Raw genomic sequence first — 17,883 nt, forward strand, 5'->3', positions numbered from 1 at the left:
ACATTCATTGGCTGCGAAAGCAGCTCTCAGCGGAAACGGAAGTGGTACTGTCGACGTGAAGTCCACGGTCTTGAAGGCAGCGGCCCTCTGAGGTCCCTTCACGCACGTCGCGGTGTTCGGCGACGGTGACTTGGTGGGTGGCTTGCTCGACACTGCTGCCAGAAACGGCGGTAGATGCCACGTGGCTCGCCGGTGTCTTGCTCTCCTTGTTGGGATCCTTGGGTTTGGTTCACGAGGCCGATACGGTACCGATCCGCCACCGCTGGTGCCCATGGCGACAGCCTCCGCAGCGAACTGCTTGGTGCTCTCTGGACCGCCTCCGGACCTGTTTAGTGGCAGTGGTCTCGGGGTCCACAGTGGCGCCGGGGCCCTCGGGGGGAAGACTTGCTGCTGCTTCCTTCGGCGGCTTTGAGAGCGTGATGTCCGTTGGCGCCACTCGAATGGGGGCCGAGCGAACGGCGGTAGTGATATGGGTGGCTCACCTGGTATCATGTGGCGGCTGGTTGGTCCCTTGGTCCCTTCGGGTATGTAGCGGTAGAATGTGCAGCCGTTCCACTCGATTGGTGTCTTAACATCATTTGGCCAAGTGGGGCTTTGCCTCCTTTGCTTTTCGGGTACGTTCTTTGGCAAGTATCACAAGATCGAACATATCTTTTAGCTTCATCCTGTACTCCAGGCCAATAGAATGATCCTAGTACCCGATCAATGGTTCTTTTCGTACCTTGATGTCCTGACATCAGACTTTCCTCCTTGTATCGTTTACGTGCTACGTTGTCCGTCTCTAATTTCGGTACAGCAAGCTTTTCTTTCCATGTTGTATCAGGGTCGTGAGCCTTCCATGTTGTATCAGGGTCGTGAGCCTGACGTGATCCGGGCACATTTCCCACGATAATGTCGTATAACGGGGAAATCATGCATTTTACGATGCATACGCCTGAAAAGTATGGTGAAAAAATTTCCACCTTTGCCTCTGGAACCTTAATTCTACTTCCATCCGCCAAGAACAATAATGCCGTGGTTCCCGTAAGTGCTCCGTCTGGCACGAGGGAACGCCGCACAACCATTGTATTACTTCCTGTGTCCCGTAATACTGAGGCAGTCTTGCCGAATATCACGCCCTGCAACACGGGCATCTGATGCTTCGTAACCCTTGGTTCGGTATACACTGCACTAGCCATACTCTCTTCGCTTTTTTCGTCCTCCACCTGCTTGACTTCGTTAAGGTTCTCCCTTTGCGACGATATACATGAGGCTTTCCTGGTAGTGCTGGGTATCTTGGTGCACGCTTGGGTGTCGTGCCCAGTTTTACGACAATACCCACAGTATGGTTGCCTTGTCCGAGCGCGGCATTCTGCAGCTCTGTGACCGGTCTTGTCACACACAAAACATCGAGTGGAAGCCTTTGAAGTTGAATTACCGCCTTTTCCTGCAGGAGGGTTCTCCCCTTTGTCATGGAAAACAAGCAAGTTTGACTGTCGCTGAGCTTCTAAGAAATTGTCGGCCGCTTCCGCCATCTCTTCAAGCTTACGGCAGTTTTTCTCTCGCAAAAATAGCGCCACCTTATCATGACAGTTGTTTATAAATTGCTCCGCTACTATGAGATTCCGAACTGATGAGTATTCCTTTTCCGTTTTCAACATCTCAACCCATCTGTCAAAGAAGCTTGTTAGCCTCGTTGCGTACTGCACGCCTGTTTCACCATCTTGTGGCTTGCTGTGTCGGAATTTTTCACGGTAGCCCTCCGCCGTAAAACAAAATCGTTGCAGTAGCGCCAACTTGGTTTTGTCATAATCGAGAGCCTCTTCTGGCGACAGACGACCAAAGACCTTGAGAGCCTCCCCGCTCAAACACAAACTTAGGGCCGTGGCCCACTTGTCTTTTGGCCATTCTTGACCGGTAGCAACATTCTCAAACCTTTTTAGGAATGCGTCTAAGTCGTCCCGGTTCTCGTTAAACCCTGGCATGAAATTGTGAGGATTAATGGTGGGAGATGCTCGAACTGGTTGGCCTTGGTCAGCCACTACTGACTCTCTAACGCCTTCAGCCTGAGCAAGTTGAAGATGCAACTGTATAGTCTTCTGGTATTCCTCCTGAAGTCGCCGTTCTAACTCCATCTGCTCCATCTTCTCTTTCCTTGCTTCACGTTCTTCTACCCAAGCCCTTAACTCAGCTCCCTCTAGCCCCATGCGCAACGCCAGTGCCGTTAAATCCGAACTCATCTTGGATCTGTCTTTTTTTTTTCTAGCAAAATGGAACCAGGGAACAGTAACTATTAATGCAATAAACGGCTTCGTCCTGTCGCCTTGGACGCCAATGTAACAAGCTGTATAGAGAGACAAAGCTCCAGACGAGACGCTCGTGTTTCTGTACGGAAACCTGCGATGACTCAATCGTCATCGGGCAGTAAGGAGGCCGTTTATGCAGTCGCACAAAAAAATGTATTTTGTTACAAAAGACATGAAAGGTCTAATAATAAATGAAGTAAGGGCAAAAATATAACGTGCTTGGAATGCTGGTGTGAGAGTCACAAGGGCATAAAAACAGAAACAGTTCACCAGAGAGGAGGGCAATGGTCAAGTCCCGGCGGCAAACTCAACGCTGGGAAGAGACGGCCGACGCTTGGGTAGCCTGGTAAGTCCAATGACAGCTGCGGCCAAGAACGTGGCTCACTGCAGAGGTCGTTGACCTGGAGCACGCATGGCGTTTGCCATGCCTATCTCGAACGCTGGCTGGCGCTCGCTGCCGTAGGTGCCGGACTCGCCTGGCGGAAATGTTCTGGCGACGTTTCGCCCACGCCAGGCCTGAACTGCAAGGACGGCTGGTATGGCCCCAGGTGGCAGCCTGCTGAGACCTCGAGTCCGCAACCCGACGGGTCACTGCTCCCACGCCCTGGTTCTTCAACCTTGCTTCTTCCTTCCAGCCACGTCTGCCTCCCTCCTTCTTCTTCGCCCCACCACCTGCCCTGATTTCTTTCCTGCGTCGTCTTCTTCGACTGTCTCTGTGGCGCGCACTTCAAACACAATTCTATCTTCACGATCACGCACGGCCACTTCACTCATCACAGGCACAAGCCTTCCCCCCGTACCTCATATTTAAATGGAAGACGCTCCCGAAAGGAGTAGTTTTTTCGAGTGGTGTGATCGTACGGGCCAACGTGAAAAATGGTTGCGCGTTGCAATAGATGTCCTACTTTTTTTTTTTTTTTTTGTCGTGGAAACCGAGTGTGCATTATAATAGAGGGCGCGGTAGAATAGAGTATATACGGTATGATGTTATAATAGAAATATATCTCGCAGGTTGAGAGCTATTCCTATTACAAGTGACTGGCTGTGGAGAACGGAAGTCATTTGCTTACCCGACAAGTGCGTAATGGCCCATTTCCAGTGCTCATGCCGTTCTCTTTCGTACGACAGCTACAGAAATCTGTAAAATTGAAGCCGTTTACATTCATGGTGATTCGCAACATAACAGTAGCGTCAACTCTGGCCTTTCTTTGTAGTGTGTGGAGCTGTTGCGTCTGCGCTTGTTTTCACTGCTGTTCTGTCAGGTGGTCCAACAAGCACTTCATGGCGGTTCTGTTATACGTCCAAATTGCAGAGAGAAGTTCGTAGCTTTTTTTCTGGGAGTTCAATGCATAAACGCACCAAATATTTTGTTGTTTTGCACAGGCTAGTGGCATCTGGTTGCGCAGCAAACTGTGCAAGGGACTTGGACTTTGCACTACATAAAACTGCTCAAACAGGTAGCAAGAGTTGTTCGCAAAACGGAGTCGGGACGTCTTGTAGCAGGTTAGGCCTAATGGACGCCTTGTGGCAGGTTAGGCCTAACTGCGTTTTCGGCGTCTCTTTAGTACTGCCTGGCCAAACCGATAACATGGAACTTTGGGGACTGTCAAGTGGGTGGCAGTCGTCTTGTTAAGAAGGTTAAGAGTGGCAAGTGTCTTGAGAACTGCTGTTACGAGATGCTGCAGGTTCGGGGAGCGTCTATCGATGTCCACCGAGGTCGACAGCTGCTTTCTGACTCTCGCGCTGCTATTTCCAGATCTGGGTTACTGGCGCTTTCGCTGCGAGAGTGGCGCTGACTTCTTTGACCTTCTTCGTTCGGCTCTCCACAAGACAATGCTCGCTTTTCTTACGGAGGTTTCACATCACAGTTCGGGTTGGCACCACGGTCCTTTTTACCACCTATTGCGGGCGCGAGCGTGGCAAGGACTCATGCCTTCAGAACTTTCTATGGTTAGGCATATGCCTCGTGCTCCTTATTGATCACACATGCTGAGCCACTGCCACGGTGCTGGAAGAAGCAAGTAATCTCAAATTGTTACCCTTTTCAGCATACTCGGGTGTTGTTACCCTTTTCAGCATACTCGGGTGTGGTAAGCATGTTAGTTTGTGACATAGTTATGGATGCTTGATTATACAGATGGACGTGATGGTTCCAGCGAACCTTGTCCAAAAAGTGCCAATCACAAGTGTGTGTCTCCACATTCTTGTGCATTTTCGGTCTGTTTCTTATTGCTCCATATTAGCTCATGTGCTTGTCCAGAAGCTAGCTGTTGTCGTAATACTTATTTACTCCGAATGTTTTTTATCCTACTACCGCATACATAGACCGTTCCTAATGTACATGTCGCCGACTTCACAAACACCCGTATTACAGCCAAAGCAACCTTCTTCATAAGCTACACTAGTGCAAAACATGTTAAGCGTGCAGTCTCACGTGCCTGAGAATCTATGCGTGCGATGCGGTGTGTATTCAAATGTCCAAAAATTATCTATGGACCGGCGTTACCGACGAAATAAATGGAAAAAAATTAAAACAAAAAAAAATGCCATCGCAAAAGTTCAGATTCCGTTTCAGGCTACCTGGATTATCACGACTGAAATTTTGTGTGATAAATTTACGGTACTGATCGTTCAATTTCATGGGCTCGCAACCCATATCTAAGATGTTTCAATCTAATCGCAAACCAGCATTCGAGTGTTACAAGCAATGTTCAAGCCCCATTTCATTCAAGTAGAGCCACCGAAAAGAGGTGCGTTGATTCTGGTCGAAATTGCAACTTAGACCGCCCGAGACTGCCACCGAAAAGTGCGAACAATGATGAAAGCCTAGCCTGCATTTCGTCATGTTTTTGTGGGAAGTTTATATTAGACAACATGAAGATTGAGCGTCGAAAAGCTGATTCTAAAAGCACTGATCCAAGAGCAGCGTGTGTGACACAATGTTTATGTTCGCGGCCAGGAAATAGACGGCAACAAAAGTGCTCCGAGCTTGTTCAATTTTGGTAATGGCAACAATGGTGAAAGCATTCGTTGGAAAGCTGAGCGTTTTTAAACGAGGTAGCAAATGTGATAGCAACGATGCTTTTCCCGACAAGAAACTTAATGCGCATTTGACGACAACGCAACCACACTTTTGATGCGAAGCACCTGTGTCTGGCTAACGACAGGAGCCACGCCGGCGTCGGTGCAAAGGTTACTCTGAAACCAAAGCGACTCCTCTTCCTCACTCTGTGACCTGCGAAGTTGGTGCAACGCTGCCACAGTCTTTTTTCTTTTCTTTTTCCTCACTTCAGTTAGTGTAAGAGGGCATCAAATTGCAATCGGGTTAATACTGGACAGAACTACAGATCATGGCCAAGTTCAGGATGTACCTATTATGCGTGGAAATAAAAACAGATTGATATCTTTCTACCAAACTGGGGGTGCACCTACGATGCGAGTAAATTCGTAGAGCCTACTTCTGGGCATTTGTGTGAGCAGAAAGCAAACGTACAGGATTACTTCTTCAGCCTCTGTGAGCTCCACTTGAAAACTCTGATGGACCTGGTGTTTCTTTCAGGAGAGTGTTGATCCCTCTGATCTCCAAGATAAAGTTTTGGACTTTGATGAAGACAAGCGCAACCCTCAGTACATCCCCAAGAAAGGTGCATTTTACCAGCATGATGACCGTATGGTAGGAGATGAAGATTCATCTGAGGTACCAGAAGAAAAAAATGACGATGACAAGTGAGTGCCACATGTTTGACGGGTTATTTTTTGCATGATCCTTTCATTGCTTTCCTGCAAGGCCTTAAAAGCTTTCTCTGTGTAATCAGTTGCAGGTGGAATTGCTGCCATATCTTTGCTAACGCACATTGCTGGGCTAGGGTTGGGGTTCATCATTCATATGGCTATAAAGCACCACAACAAGGACACAAAATCGAGACACACACACTCAACGCCAACTTGCAACTAATGTTTTATTTGCGATTGCACATGATATTTACAACTAATGTTTTATTTGCGATTGCACATGATATTTGAACAAAATGTTTTATGGATTTACTGTTAATGTAGAAATAGCATGTGTGATGGCAAATAAAACAATAGTTGCAAGTTAGTGCTGTGTGTGTGTCTCTCTCTTGCGTCCTTGTCATGGTGTGCTATAGCCATATGAATGATGCTATATCCAAGAGTGGAAGTGATACGCCGATTGCGCCATGATTCTCCCATCTGACCTACTGCGACAGGCCGTGCCTAAATCGCAATTTGCACGTGCAATGCCAAATTTAGTTGAGAGTTTTCTCATTGACCGAGAAACACATGTGGGCTACACAAAGAAAGCAACCGCATCCATATCAAATTTTGCATTTCGGATCAGCATGAATCTTGCGCCACGTAAACACAATGCATGGTTCTTGTTAAAATGGCACTTGTGTGCATACCTCTTTATGCGACTCTGCTTATGTTTTAACAGCGAAGCTGTCAGGCTAACTTTAAAGGCGGCAGTGGTGTTGCAAAAGACTCACCGCAGCACTGCCGAACAACTGTCTAGCGCGTGCTGTCCTCGGCAGTTGCTGGGCAACGGTGCGACGAGTTTTTTGCTATATAAACTGAAAAAAAAAAAAAAAAAAGGTGCCACAGGCGAATTTGTAATGTTGTTGTGGTGATGCCACATGAGCTCCTTTCTATTCTTGTTACTGCACCATTATGCGTGTTACGATGCCTTGAGCAAACTGCACCCAAATGACTGGGGGCCATCTAGATAACCTTAGAGTCTTCCCATGGGATTACGCGCACAATGCGTACATCAGTTTTTTCTGGAGCTGCCTCTAGAGATAACGCTGGAATCTTCGATGGCATATCTATAAATGCTGGCGCACTTTGCTGCGTGGCAGATTATTAATGACTGACACTCTATGTTCACTGCTATCAGTCTGCAGCGTGTATTTCTTTTAGAGTTGCGTTTCGTTTTCCGGGCACAGGTTAGCCCAAATAAAAAGTTTGTTCATGAAGACAACGGCTGCTTCCTTCATCGACATCACGACCGTGTGACAATGCAAAGGCTGACAGCCAATTCTTTTGGATCCAACATCTCGACGCTAACAACTACAATACGCTGGTGTATGAGAAAATAAGTACGTCCGCTCCAAGGAGAAATGCAGTTACTACACAATCTCTTCCCGTTTAGGGCGCACTAACGTAGAACGGTTTCACTTTTGATTTTGTAATGTTTAATATATATGAATTTCGAGTAAGCCTGGTCTCTTGATAAGCATTGCATGCTTAGTAAAAACCAATGAAATTTTTTCGTGTTTGCCAGAAAGCAAAATTTCTAATTAAGAGTGATGTGTGGGTCGAAAAATCTTCTCCCCAACTAAACTTCGATGCTCCAGAACGCACCTTTTGATGCTCCAAAGCTACTCAGAAACTCCTTTATTGCTCAAAAGCTGCTCCAAAACTGCATTATTGCTGCTCCCATAGCTGCTCCAAAAAGCCTGAAGCCCGCTTCCACCCTGCATATCTTGTAAGTTGTATTCCTTTTCTTTGGCAGGGGCTCTCGCCGACCAAAGAAGCTCTGGCATGATGAAGGTGTTTGGAACCATGACATGTATCGTGAGGAGGAGCAGGGTCCTAAATCAAGTGAGGAGCTTGTGAGTATATATGGCTACGATATTCGTTCAGAACTGATGCCTCCTAGAGCTCGGAGACGGAGGCGCTATGGCCGTGGCCCTAACAAATACGAGCGCAGCTGGGAAGATGAAGAAGCTTACACACCCCGGTCAGGGTCAGGACGCGGTGGAGGAGCACGTGGTGGTCGCAGAACCAGAGGTGGAAGCCTGGTTGAAAACCCCCAATTCCACAATGAGGACTTCCCCGACCTTCACTCGAAGCCTTCTGAAAATACCGCCACACTGCAACAGAACAGCGCAGAAGTAAAGCCGTCAGCCAGGCCTGCAGGGTTCAAAGGCTCAGACTTGACAGGAAGCAACAGTTCTCAACAGGAGAAATGGGACAATACAGTGAAAGGTTCTGGAATGACCCACCGGGGTCGGGGCAAGCGTCCTCAACATTCCAGGGCAGTACCAGATGCGCCATCAAGGCAGCAGGACTGCGACGTCAAGGAGGACGCATCCTTAGGGCATCGTGTCGGCAGGCCTGCATCACAGTCACCAGTGAAGGCTGTTGAAGCGCCTCAAGTTTCACCTTCTACTGGCAGAAGTCGAGCTATTCGGCATCTGCTGACTGAGCAGGAGCAAAGCAAAAGGGAGTATGAGGCACTCAAGAAGTTTGCTGCTAAAGGAGAGCTTCAGGATGGTAAGACCAATTGTTCTATTCACTGATGTATTGCATGTGAAATGCCATTTTCATGAGTTTTTTAATAGGGCCCTGCATACCGGCCAAGTTATGCATTTCAGTGTGTTATTCTCATACCAAGGCAAATGCAGAAAGGAGGACTAAAATTTACTCGCTATCCACACACGTAGACACACGAGTCATCACACTTGTTTTACTTGGTTGTTGCAAATGGGCTCTTAGTTTCATATATTTTAATTGAGAACCAGTTGTACAAATGTGGCTCTTTTATAAGAGCAAAGCTTCTTTTAAGCTTAACTGAGTAAAACGTAGTTGTTTGCTATTGTTAGTTTGGTCGAGTTTAGTCCCATGATTTTTTGATTGTTGAACTCATGGTATCAATATACGTCACACATTTTGCAATTAAACTGTACATAGTCCACTATCGCTAGAATTCAGTCGTAAAAATTTGGATTAGGCTCTTTTAAATAGTTGCAAAGTGATTGCCCCATTTTAATTGATTGATTTTGTTGAATGATTTTAGTTATTTATTATTTATTTATTTATTCAAAGGTGAAGGCCCTGCTCCATTTGCACACTTCGAGTTTTCCTGTGCTATATATCATGTGCCATGCACAAAAATTTGCTACAGATAAAGACACCTAAATCAGTTTGTCTCACTTCATCGACAAGCTCTTTTCTCACTTCATCGGCAAGTTCTTTTCTCTTCCTACATAACTTTAGTCTGCGTATGATTTGGCGTCAGACTTTTTAAAACACTAGTGCTGCTGATCTTGGTGGCAGCTGCAATTGTGCACTGGGTAGCTCATGTGGCCGTATAACAAACTGCTATTCCATGTTCCTTATTTCTTTTTTGGCCCCCAAGGGCACACTACGATTGGTCGTTCAACCTGTCAGTCAAGTTACGAGTGGGAAGCCTACATTGTGGTGATGACCTAAATTGCAAGCGTGCGCTCATTATGCAAAAATAAATGCTGATTGGTCGTTGAACCTGTCAATCAAGTGACGGTTCAGAAGCCCGAATCGTGTTGACGTCAAAATGAGGAGTAGGCGCTTACTATGAAAAAATGAGCCGAATCGGTTCCACGCTACTGCGGAACAGCCAGCGAGTGGATCTGTCACAAATGGAATATGTAAATTGGCAGTGCCGGCTGAGCCAGCGACCTTTGCTGTTACGTTTGGCTATGAGACGTGACCTACAACAAGCGCCAGAGGGATGTTGAGGTTGCATTTGACATGCCCGACAAACAGTTTGGGCGTCACTTTTGCTTAAGTAAAGCAATGGTGTTGTAATTGCATTTTGCAGCTTGCCATATCTTTCAGGGACGAAAATACTCCCCGGTAGTCACAATTACACTGTTCTTGCAGATTTATACGCCACAGAACGCAAAACGTGGCTCACACAGACGATCAGTTTTTTTTTTTCTTCACTCTACACACAGCAGCCATTATGTGGCTTGTATTGGATACAAAAGCGACTAACATGTGGCTTCGAGTCTCAAAACACAAAAGGTTATAATTTACTTTCAGCAATATAATTCATTCATGTCAGCACCAGAAGCCTATAACTAAAATTTCCTCTAATTTACGTGGGATGATTTTTTTTGTTACGTGCTCGCGAATAAAATTAATAGAATATACGACCCCTTTACTGCTCTCAGCCAAAAAGTCGCTAAGGTCCTTAAAATTTCCTCTTCAAAATACCCAGAAAATACTAGGGACTTTTCCACTCATGTGAAACATAAATTGAATATACGGCCCCTTTGCAACTTTCAGCCAGATAGTCGCTATGGTCTTTAAATTTTTCTTCTCAAAATGCCCAGAAAATACTAGGGATTTCATTAGATGTCTATGTAAACTAGGCCAACTGTCGCATTTGTTTTGTTTATGCACTATAGGCGACAACGAGCACTTTTCATTCGCCAAATTCCATAAACCTAGGAGCTTCTCGCATGGGCGGTGCCTCAAGCGTGATGTAACAGGGAAAATGGAATATGGAATAGAAGTACGTTATATGGCCACTGAACAAAAAAAAAAAAATTACCAAAAGTATGGTTTTGTTTGTAGTTCTTGTGTAACCCAAACCAATGTGCTGTTGTGAAGGCACAAGGGCTGTTCTGGGAGCACTATCTTGCACTCAGCTAGCTTACAGAGCTGGCTTGCTATGCACACATTTTCATTACTTACCTTTGTTGCATGCGTTTATAGACCTGGTACTATTGTTTTTTCTGGCTATACTAATCAAAACAATCTTGGCCTATCAGTTTATTTTTAGAAAAAAAAAGCTCTTTTTCAATACACATTTTACATTGTTCATGGTACCATAGCCAGCACATATTAGTGCACAAGGTGTGGCATGCTGCATTGTGTCAGAACGTCATCTCTGGCCTATTTTTCATCGCACCCACTGTGCCACCTTTCTAGTACCCTGTGCCATGGAATTTTCTAAATATACACCAGAGGGAACTCTGGCGCTAGTGTATATGGGAGCTGCAACGCATGGCGCTTCGGCGACCATGGGAATTCCAGGTAGTACACGGATTTGCCTCGTCTTCATACTTTACATTCCTTTTGGGTTCGCATGGCTTGAAGCTGCTTTGTCATGAAACAACAATCAGCAATAGTTTATCAGTTGCACTTTACCACCTTAATCTTTTAGGCTTATCATTTCAAATTGACTTGCTAAGTTCAAAACTTTGTTCTTTTCTTCGAAAGAAAACCAAAACCAGCAACAAACGGAAGCCACACGTGCGATTCGTCGCCTGCAAGCACGAAGGCTAGGCAAATCTGTGTAGTACCCATCATTCCTATGGTCACTGAGCGATCACAGCACCAGAGTCCCCTCTAGTTAATTTTAGGAAACTCAATGCCCTATGCCACACTAGTCCAATAATTATGGTTGGCACTGGGGCAGCACCACTGGGTTTTTAAATAGGATAACATGCAACGAACACATGCATCATGATACCTACGCATGGGTGGAAATGCAAATGTATCTGCCGATTTATGCAATGCTGATGCTGTTAATGCTACACCTATATCATGTCGCACAGGCGATCCACTTCTCCATAATTAGGCATAGAAAACCTGCAATGTAGCCAGCTATATTGCCAACATATGGCAACAGCGAAGGAACACTCTTAGCCTGCCCTTTGGGTTCATTCTGTAGAGAAGCTCACAAAAATGCAGGCAGTTCCCAGTCATACCTCACTGCTTATTTTCTAGTAAGACAAGCAAAACTTGATACGATTCTGAAGTACCTTTTCATGAAACGTCTTTCTTTAAAACCTTCTTAGTCAGCTTGAGCAGTTAGTAGTAGACAAAGAAAAAAAAAAAAGACGCTAGCTTGCCAACAGCAAATGAGTGGTTGCGCGCTCTCTTCTGGGACAAAAACGAATGCTTGCAGTAGCTTCACTTGTGCGCGCTTGAAGTGCCATCCAGTTTCGCTGAGTAAAAGTAGTAAATACACCACACCAGACCGCACAGCTACAGGTACCCAGAAAGAAAACCACACAACATATAAGCAAGGTGATGTAATGCACTGGGCAGGGCACCTCGAACGGCGCTGCCCTCTTTTGGAATGAAGCAAGTTGAGGGGGACAGTGTGAGGCAAATATAGTGTCTACTATATCTCTGGTCCTTCTTACACTTTTGAAAAATTCTTTTGACCATATAATCAGTTCATTTGTCTCATTCTAAGGCCCGTATTCACAAACGCTCCTTCACTCAAGGGCTCCCCTCGACTTGACAAAGTCGAGGCAGAGCGTGCTCCTCCACACTTCCTTCGCCAAGGGAGGCCTTGGGAATGCTCCCTTCACTTTATTAACCTGCATGGGCCGAGAAAAGCGCCTGATAACGAGAGTATTCGTAATTGTGGTTAGGAAATGCCCGTCTTTGTGTAATAAATGAATGCTTTTCTTAGTTAAGTTTTTATAAGTTGTCATTACAGCAAAATACATGCTTTATAGTGGTAGCGTGGTTTTCCTAACCCCCGTATTCACAAACGCTCCTCGACTCGAACCTTCACTCGAAATGCACCTTGAGTGGCGTTTTCCCAAATCAGCAGAGTAAAACACTCTGCTTTTTTACGACACTTTTTTTAAGGCTCAGAGAACCCACACTGTCGTTTTTAAGACAGTACAGCGGCAAAAGTCAGAAGCGGCTTCAATTTTATGATTTCCAAAAGAATAAAACATCTCCTATAAATTATGGCCCCGCCACGGTGGTCTAGTGGCTAAGATACTCGGCTGCTGACCCGCAGGTCGCGGGATCAAATCCCGGCTGTGGCGGCTGCATTTCCGATGGAGGCGGAATTGTTGTAGGCCCGTGTACTCAGATTTGGGTGCTCGTTAAAGAATCCCAGGTGGTCAAAATTCCCGGAGCCCTCCACTTTGGCGTCTCTCATGATCATATGGTGGTTTTGGGACGTTAAACCCCACAAATCAATCAATCCTATACATTATGTACGGCCGGGGCTTTAGAATGAAGCACAGAAACCACGATTATTTTCAAGAGGTATTCCCTGCAATCATATTTTATAAATAAAAGCCAAAACATAAGTGTGAAGATCATTTGCGCAATGAATGGGCTTCTGAGCTTGCAGATAAAGGACATGGGACAAAAATGTCAAGACGTGGCCACTGTGTGAACTTGGAGACGGAAGCTACAGAAATTTATAGGTTACGTCTGTTCGAATCTGTCATATTAGAGCATCCACAAATGCAGGGCAAAAAGAAGATGGAAAAAAATAACTGCTAACTCGGGCATCCTTTGAAGTTTGAAATCTCGAAACTCAAAACACACACCAACACGCACTGTTAACCGACTATACATGCTGTAATTGAAGAAAACAACTTTAAAATGCTGTTTTCACCATTAGTTTAAGAAAAGCACACGATCACTTTTCTTAACTAGCATAGCAGTCCAATTCAAACGCTCAGCCACGAGTATACCATGCCTGCTTTTTAACGCTACCCTGGTATAACCTTGAATAGCAGTTGCGAGCATTGTCTTCCAAATTTTCTATTACATGCAGAGGAACAACTAGGATATTGCCACGTTGAAATTCTCAGTAAATGAGCAAAATGAACATAGTGCAGTCCCTTAAAATTAGTAACTCTGCACGTACTCCGGCAGCGAGAACGAATTTACAGACAAGTAATCTCTGTACACAATGTGATGGTTAATTCTAAAAGCACACCAATGTAATGTGATATAAAGTAATAATTATTCACTCCACCGCCTTACCGGTTCGGTGGCTACACGAGTGATTGGAAGGCTTTCAGCAAAGGGAAAGTAAACGAAGCAACAAACCGTCTGTTGTGCTTCTTGTCATCCCTCACGTAGTTCGTTAGTCTCCCCGCGAAAGTAGGGTCTCAAACAACACACACGCAGACACAACCGTAAATATAAACTGCAAATAATAGACGCATTCAAGACGAAATAAGCAATGCACCTAGAAACGTTCAGCAGCAGACGAAACTCCATCAGCTGTTCGTTCAGCTGCCTGGGTGCGACTATTGCCAGACTGGAAGCGGTGGTTTCACAAACTTACCGGCTCAAGGCTTAAGGAAACCTTGCTGTAATGTCAGTTAAAAAAATAATAACTAAAAAAAGCGTTCATTTATTAGACAGAGATAGGCATTTCTTAACCACAATCAGGAATACTCTCGTTATCAGGCACTTTTCTCGGCCCATGCAGTTCACTCAAGTGAAGGGAGCATTTCCAAGGCCTCCCTTGACGAAGGAAGTGTGGAGGAGCGTTCATGAAACGCAGCAGCTCCTTGAGTGGACGAGCATGCTCCACCTCGACTTCGTAGAACTGCTTTCCTGTAGAATCGGAGAAGTGGTTTTTGTGATTCTGTCTCATTCTGAAAAGACGAACGTGACGATAATTATGTAAAAAAAGAGAACAAAGCAAAAATTACGAATGGCAAAATAAACCTTTATTTCATTTGGCTGATGAAAAGCCATGTGGCAAACACAAGAGTGCAACTGCAAAGTGTGCATCAATCAAGCATGTGCAGCTGACACACTGTCGAAATAAAGTTCGAGATCGTAGGACATCATAAATAAGATTGAGTTGTCGAGGTTGTAGACACCATAGCGTGTTTAATGCAGTGCAGCTGCACGCATTATTTACAGATGTTGTCCTTTTGTATACAGTCATGCAAACTCTGCAATGCATTGCGAATACGGCACATTTTAGGAAACCTTTCCTCTGTGTTCTGTAGGAAGCCTGATCCCTGCACAAAGTAGGCAAGAAGTAATATTAGAAAAACGTAGTAGCTAGGACACTAAAGCCACATTTTTTTTATCTTTCGTGGTGCACTCATTCATTGATATTTCTTGCATTAAGAACAGACATGGTTGAGTTATTGAGCTTTGCCTATTTTGACCCATGTTTGGCTAAGGCACTTGGGCAGCTCACCAGGCATATAGTTATGTAATTCGATTATCTAATTGCATTAATCAATCTTGTAGCCATCAATATCTCTTCAGGGAGGAAGGGGGAGGTTCAACTATAAAAAAACAACCTTATTATGTATCTGCTGTATTTCTATTCTATATGTTTGCATTTTTATATGACACTTCACGCATTCTTGCATACATGCACATTTCACAGAGCACGAACCTCTACTTGATTCCTTAAAGTTGAGCTTGGTTGTTCATTGGTATTGTGAGCTGCATAGACACTGTATATCCAAGCTATGTTTCACACGTAGTAGCTACAACAGCACACTCATTGGGCGCAATTATATTGTGTTTTGTTCTTCCTTAAGGTGGTAGGCCACCTTCAAAAGTCATATTTTTTTGCAAAATAAATTTTTAGGGTTTTGCTTTTGTTGCACGCCCAAACATTCACTTATATGTTGCAACAAAAATTATCCTCCTAGCGTCATTAGTTTGCGAGTTACAGCAAGTTTTCTATACTCTATGCTCCTATATCAAAACCGAAACCACATTTCCAACTGCGGTTTCGGTTTCGAAAAATTGCTTTCAAAAGCAAGTGTTTGTTTCATATTAATGCTATTCAAAATACTTTATGCATTTTATTGTGACTATTAGATAAGATGATGTCATTAAATACAACTTTGTGTTTAAAAGTCTTCGTTGATCTCTAACAACAGCCACAAGGGGGACGCACGATGCTCGCCGGAATTTTTGTTGTTTGCCTTCGTCAAGCTACGTCAGGCTTCGTTCTGCATTTGTTCCACGCGTCAAAGCTACTAGGGCTGTATCCTTAGGCCACCTGGGCCATATTACGACCGGCATGGGGAAGTGCAGAACACAGAAGACAAGGAAGCGCAAGTTTGCTGGAAATTGCTACACGACGACAAGGCTGCCTACTGACACAGATGCCGGTATTTCGGCGACCGCGAAGAAGCTTGGGGACATAAACATGGCGTACCAGGCTCCACTACAGAATTCTGCGCTCCAAGGGAACAGGATAATGGACATTGGTTTTCTTTCTTCAGTGTTTTCATCGCTGGCATGTTCCGAATGCATCAACACAACACTGAAGCTCAAGAAATGCTCTCACCAAGAGATATGCTCGGCTTGTGCAGTCGTGTGTTCCGACTGTAGGTTTAAGCACCCATTTCATACATCGAGAAAGGTGGGTCGTGCCAATGAGAACAATTTACGTCTGGTTTACGCAATGCGCCAGTTAGGAAAAGGGCACGCTGGTGCGAAAACTTTTTCCAAAGTGATGAACATGCCTGCTCCTCTACGTCACTCCGCCTACGACAAATTGTCATCTCTGCTTTCTGCAGCGGCAGGAGAAGTGGCGTCGAAGTCGATGACTGATGCTGCCGTGGAAGTTCGTTGCGTTGTGGGGAGTGCCGAGTGTGGTGTTTCAGGTGATGGCACGTGGCAGAAGCGTGGCCATTCATCTTTCAACGGTTGTTGTCTGTGATTTCTGTTGACACGGGCAAGGTTATTGATGTTGAGGCCCCTTCTAGTTCGTGTAAGTCTTGTTAAACCAAAAGCAAGTTGAGGCAAGGTAGTGCTTCGTACGAGGAATGGAAGGCAAACCACACTTCCTGTCAAGCAAACCATGAAGGAAGTACTGGCAGTATGGAGACGGTTGGTCTATACCGAATATTTGAAAGGTCGAAAGGCAAAAGAGATTTGAAGTACCTGCAGTACTACGGCGATGGTGATTCCAAAAGCTATGCCGCTGTCAAAGACATGTATGGAAAGGACAGTGTGCAGAAACTGGAATTTATTGGGCATGTCCAGAAGCGTGTTGGCTGCCGCCTCGGAAAACTGAAGAAGACAGTGCGTGGACTCGGTGGAGGGAAAGCTCACTGATGCCCTTATTGACCGCCTGCAAAACTACTATGGCATCGCCATAAGGGCTAATGTGGGGAACCTTTCTGCAATGAAAAAGGCTACCCTTGCCAGTCTTTTTCATTGCAGCTCTACCGACAAGCAGCCGAGACAAGGCCTGTGTCCACTTGGACCGAAAAGCTGGTGCGGATACCAAAGGGTCGAAGCACTCGGCCAAGGGAAATATGTACCTGAAGGAGGACTTCCAAATGATGTGCTCAATAAAGTTAAAACTGTCTACAGTGATCTGTGCTCTGATGAACTTCTAATGAAGTGCTTTCATGGAAAGACTCAAAATGCTAATGAGTGTTTCAATGGTTATGGCAGCGGGCACCCAAAGAGGTCTACGTAAGCTTGCCTACAGTAATGTTTTCCTTGCATGATGCTGTGGCACACTTTAATAATGGCAGTGTAAGCACCCTAGATATCCTGAGGTAAGGGCATAGAACCAGGGTACCACACGACGAAAGCTTGCATCGCCAGGGATCACCTGCATATGCAGAAAGCTAAACGCAAGTCAGCGGATAGGACAAAACAGGCCAGGAAAAAAAGACGAGCAGCCACCTGAACGAAAGGAGGCAATAATGCTTTCGCAGAAGGGCCCAGCTATGAATCTGGTGCATTTTAGGCCTGCATGCGAAGATTGTGACCCTTTTTACAAGCTCGGAAATCTTTGTTTACGTTTTTCTGAAAATAACAATTTGCTCCAAATGTTGCGACGCAAACTTTGATAACGTATTTCTTAGCGTATACTTTGAACTGAAATTTCGGACAATGATTTACAACAAATATATCTGTGCAGTGAAATAGAAAAAAAAATCCATCGGATATTTTTCAGTTCACAGCTGAATTCTCCAACAGGTTCAGTCCAAATTGGCTCTTTTTCCCCACTTTTTTTGTTTATTTAGCATTACTTCCTTGATATGCACTGCATAATATTTATTCTAATTCACTGCGTAGCTCCAGC

At 45.0% G+C, this 17,883-nt stretch overlaps 1 protein-coding gene across 5 annotated transcripts in view; it reads left to right on the forward strand.

Moving 5' to 3' along the window:
• Positions 1 to 17,883, forward strand: part of LOC119176041 (uncharacterized) — a 170,643-nt gene that overhangs the window by 82,558 nt on the left and 70,202 nt on the right. For all 5 annotated transcript variants that reach the window (XM_075881086.1, XM_075881088.1, XM_037427153.2 and 2 more), the window contains 2 exons: positions 5,845 to 6,011; positions 7,819 to 8,582. In XM_075881086.1, the coding sequence (XP_075737201.1) occupies positions 5,845 to 6,011; positions 7,819 to 8,582 (931 nt within the window). The remainder of the gene's footprint in view (positions 1 to 5,844; positions 6,012 to 7,818; positions 8,583 to 17,883) is intronic.

Source organism: Rhipicephalus microplus, chromosome X, assembly GCF_043290135.1.
Source record: "Rhipicephalus microplus isolate Deutch F79 chromosome X, USDA_Rmic, whole genome shotgun sequence".
Classification (NCBI taxonomy): Eukaryota; Metazoa; Arthropoda; class Arachnida; order Ixodida; family Ixodidae; genus Rhipicephalus; species Rhipicephalus microplus.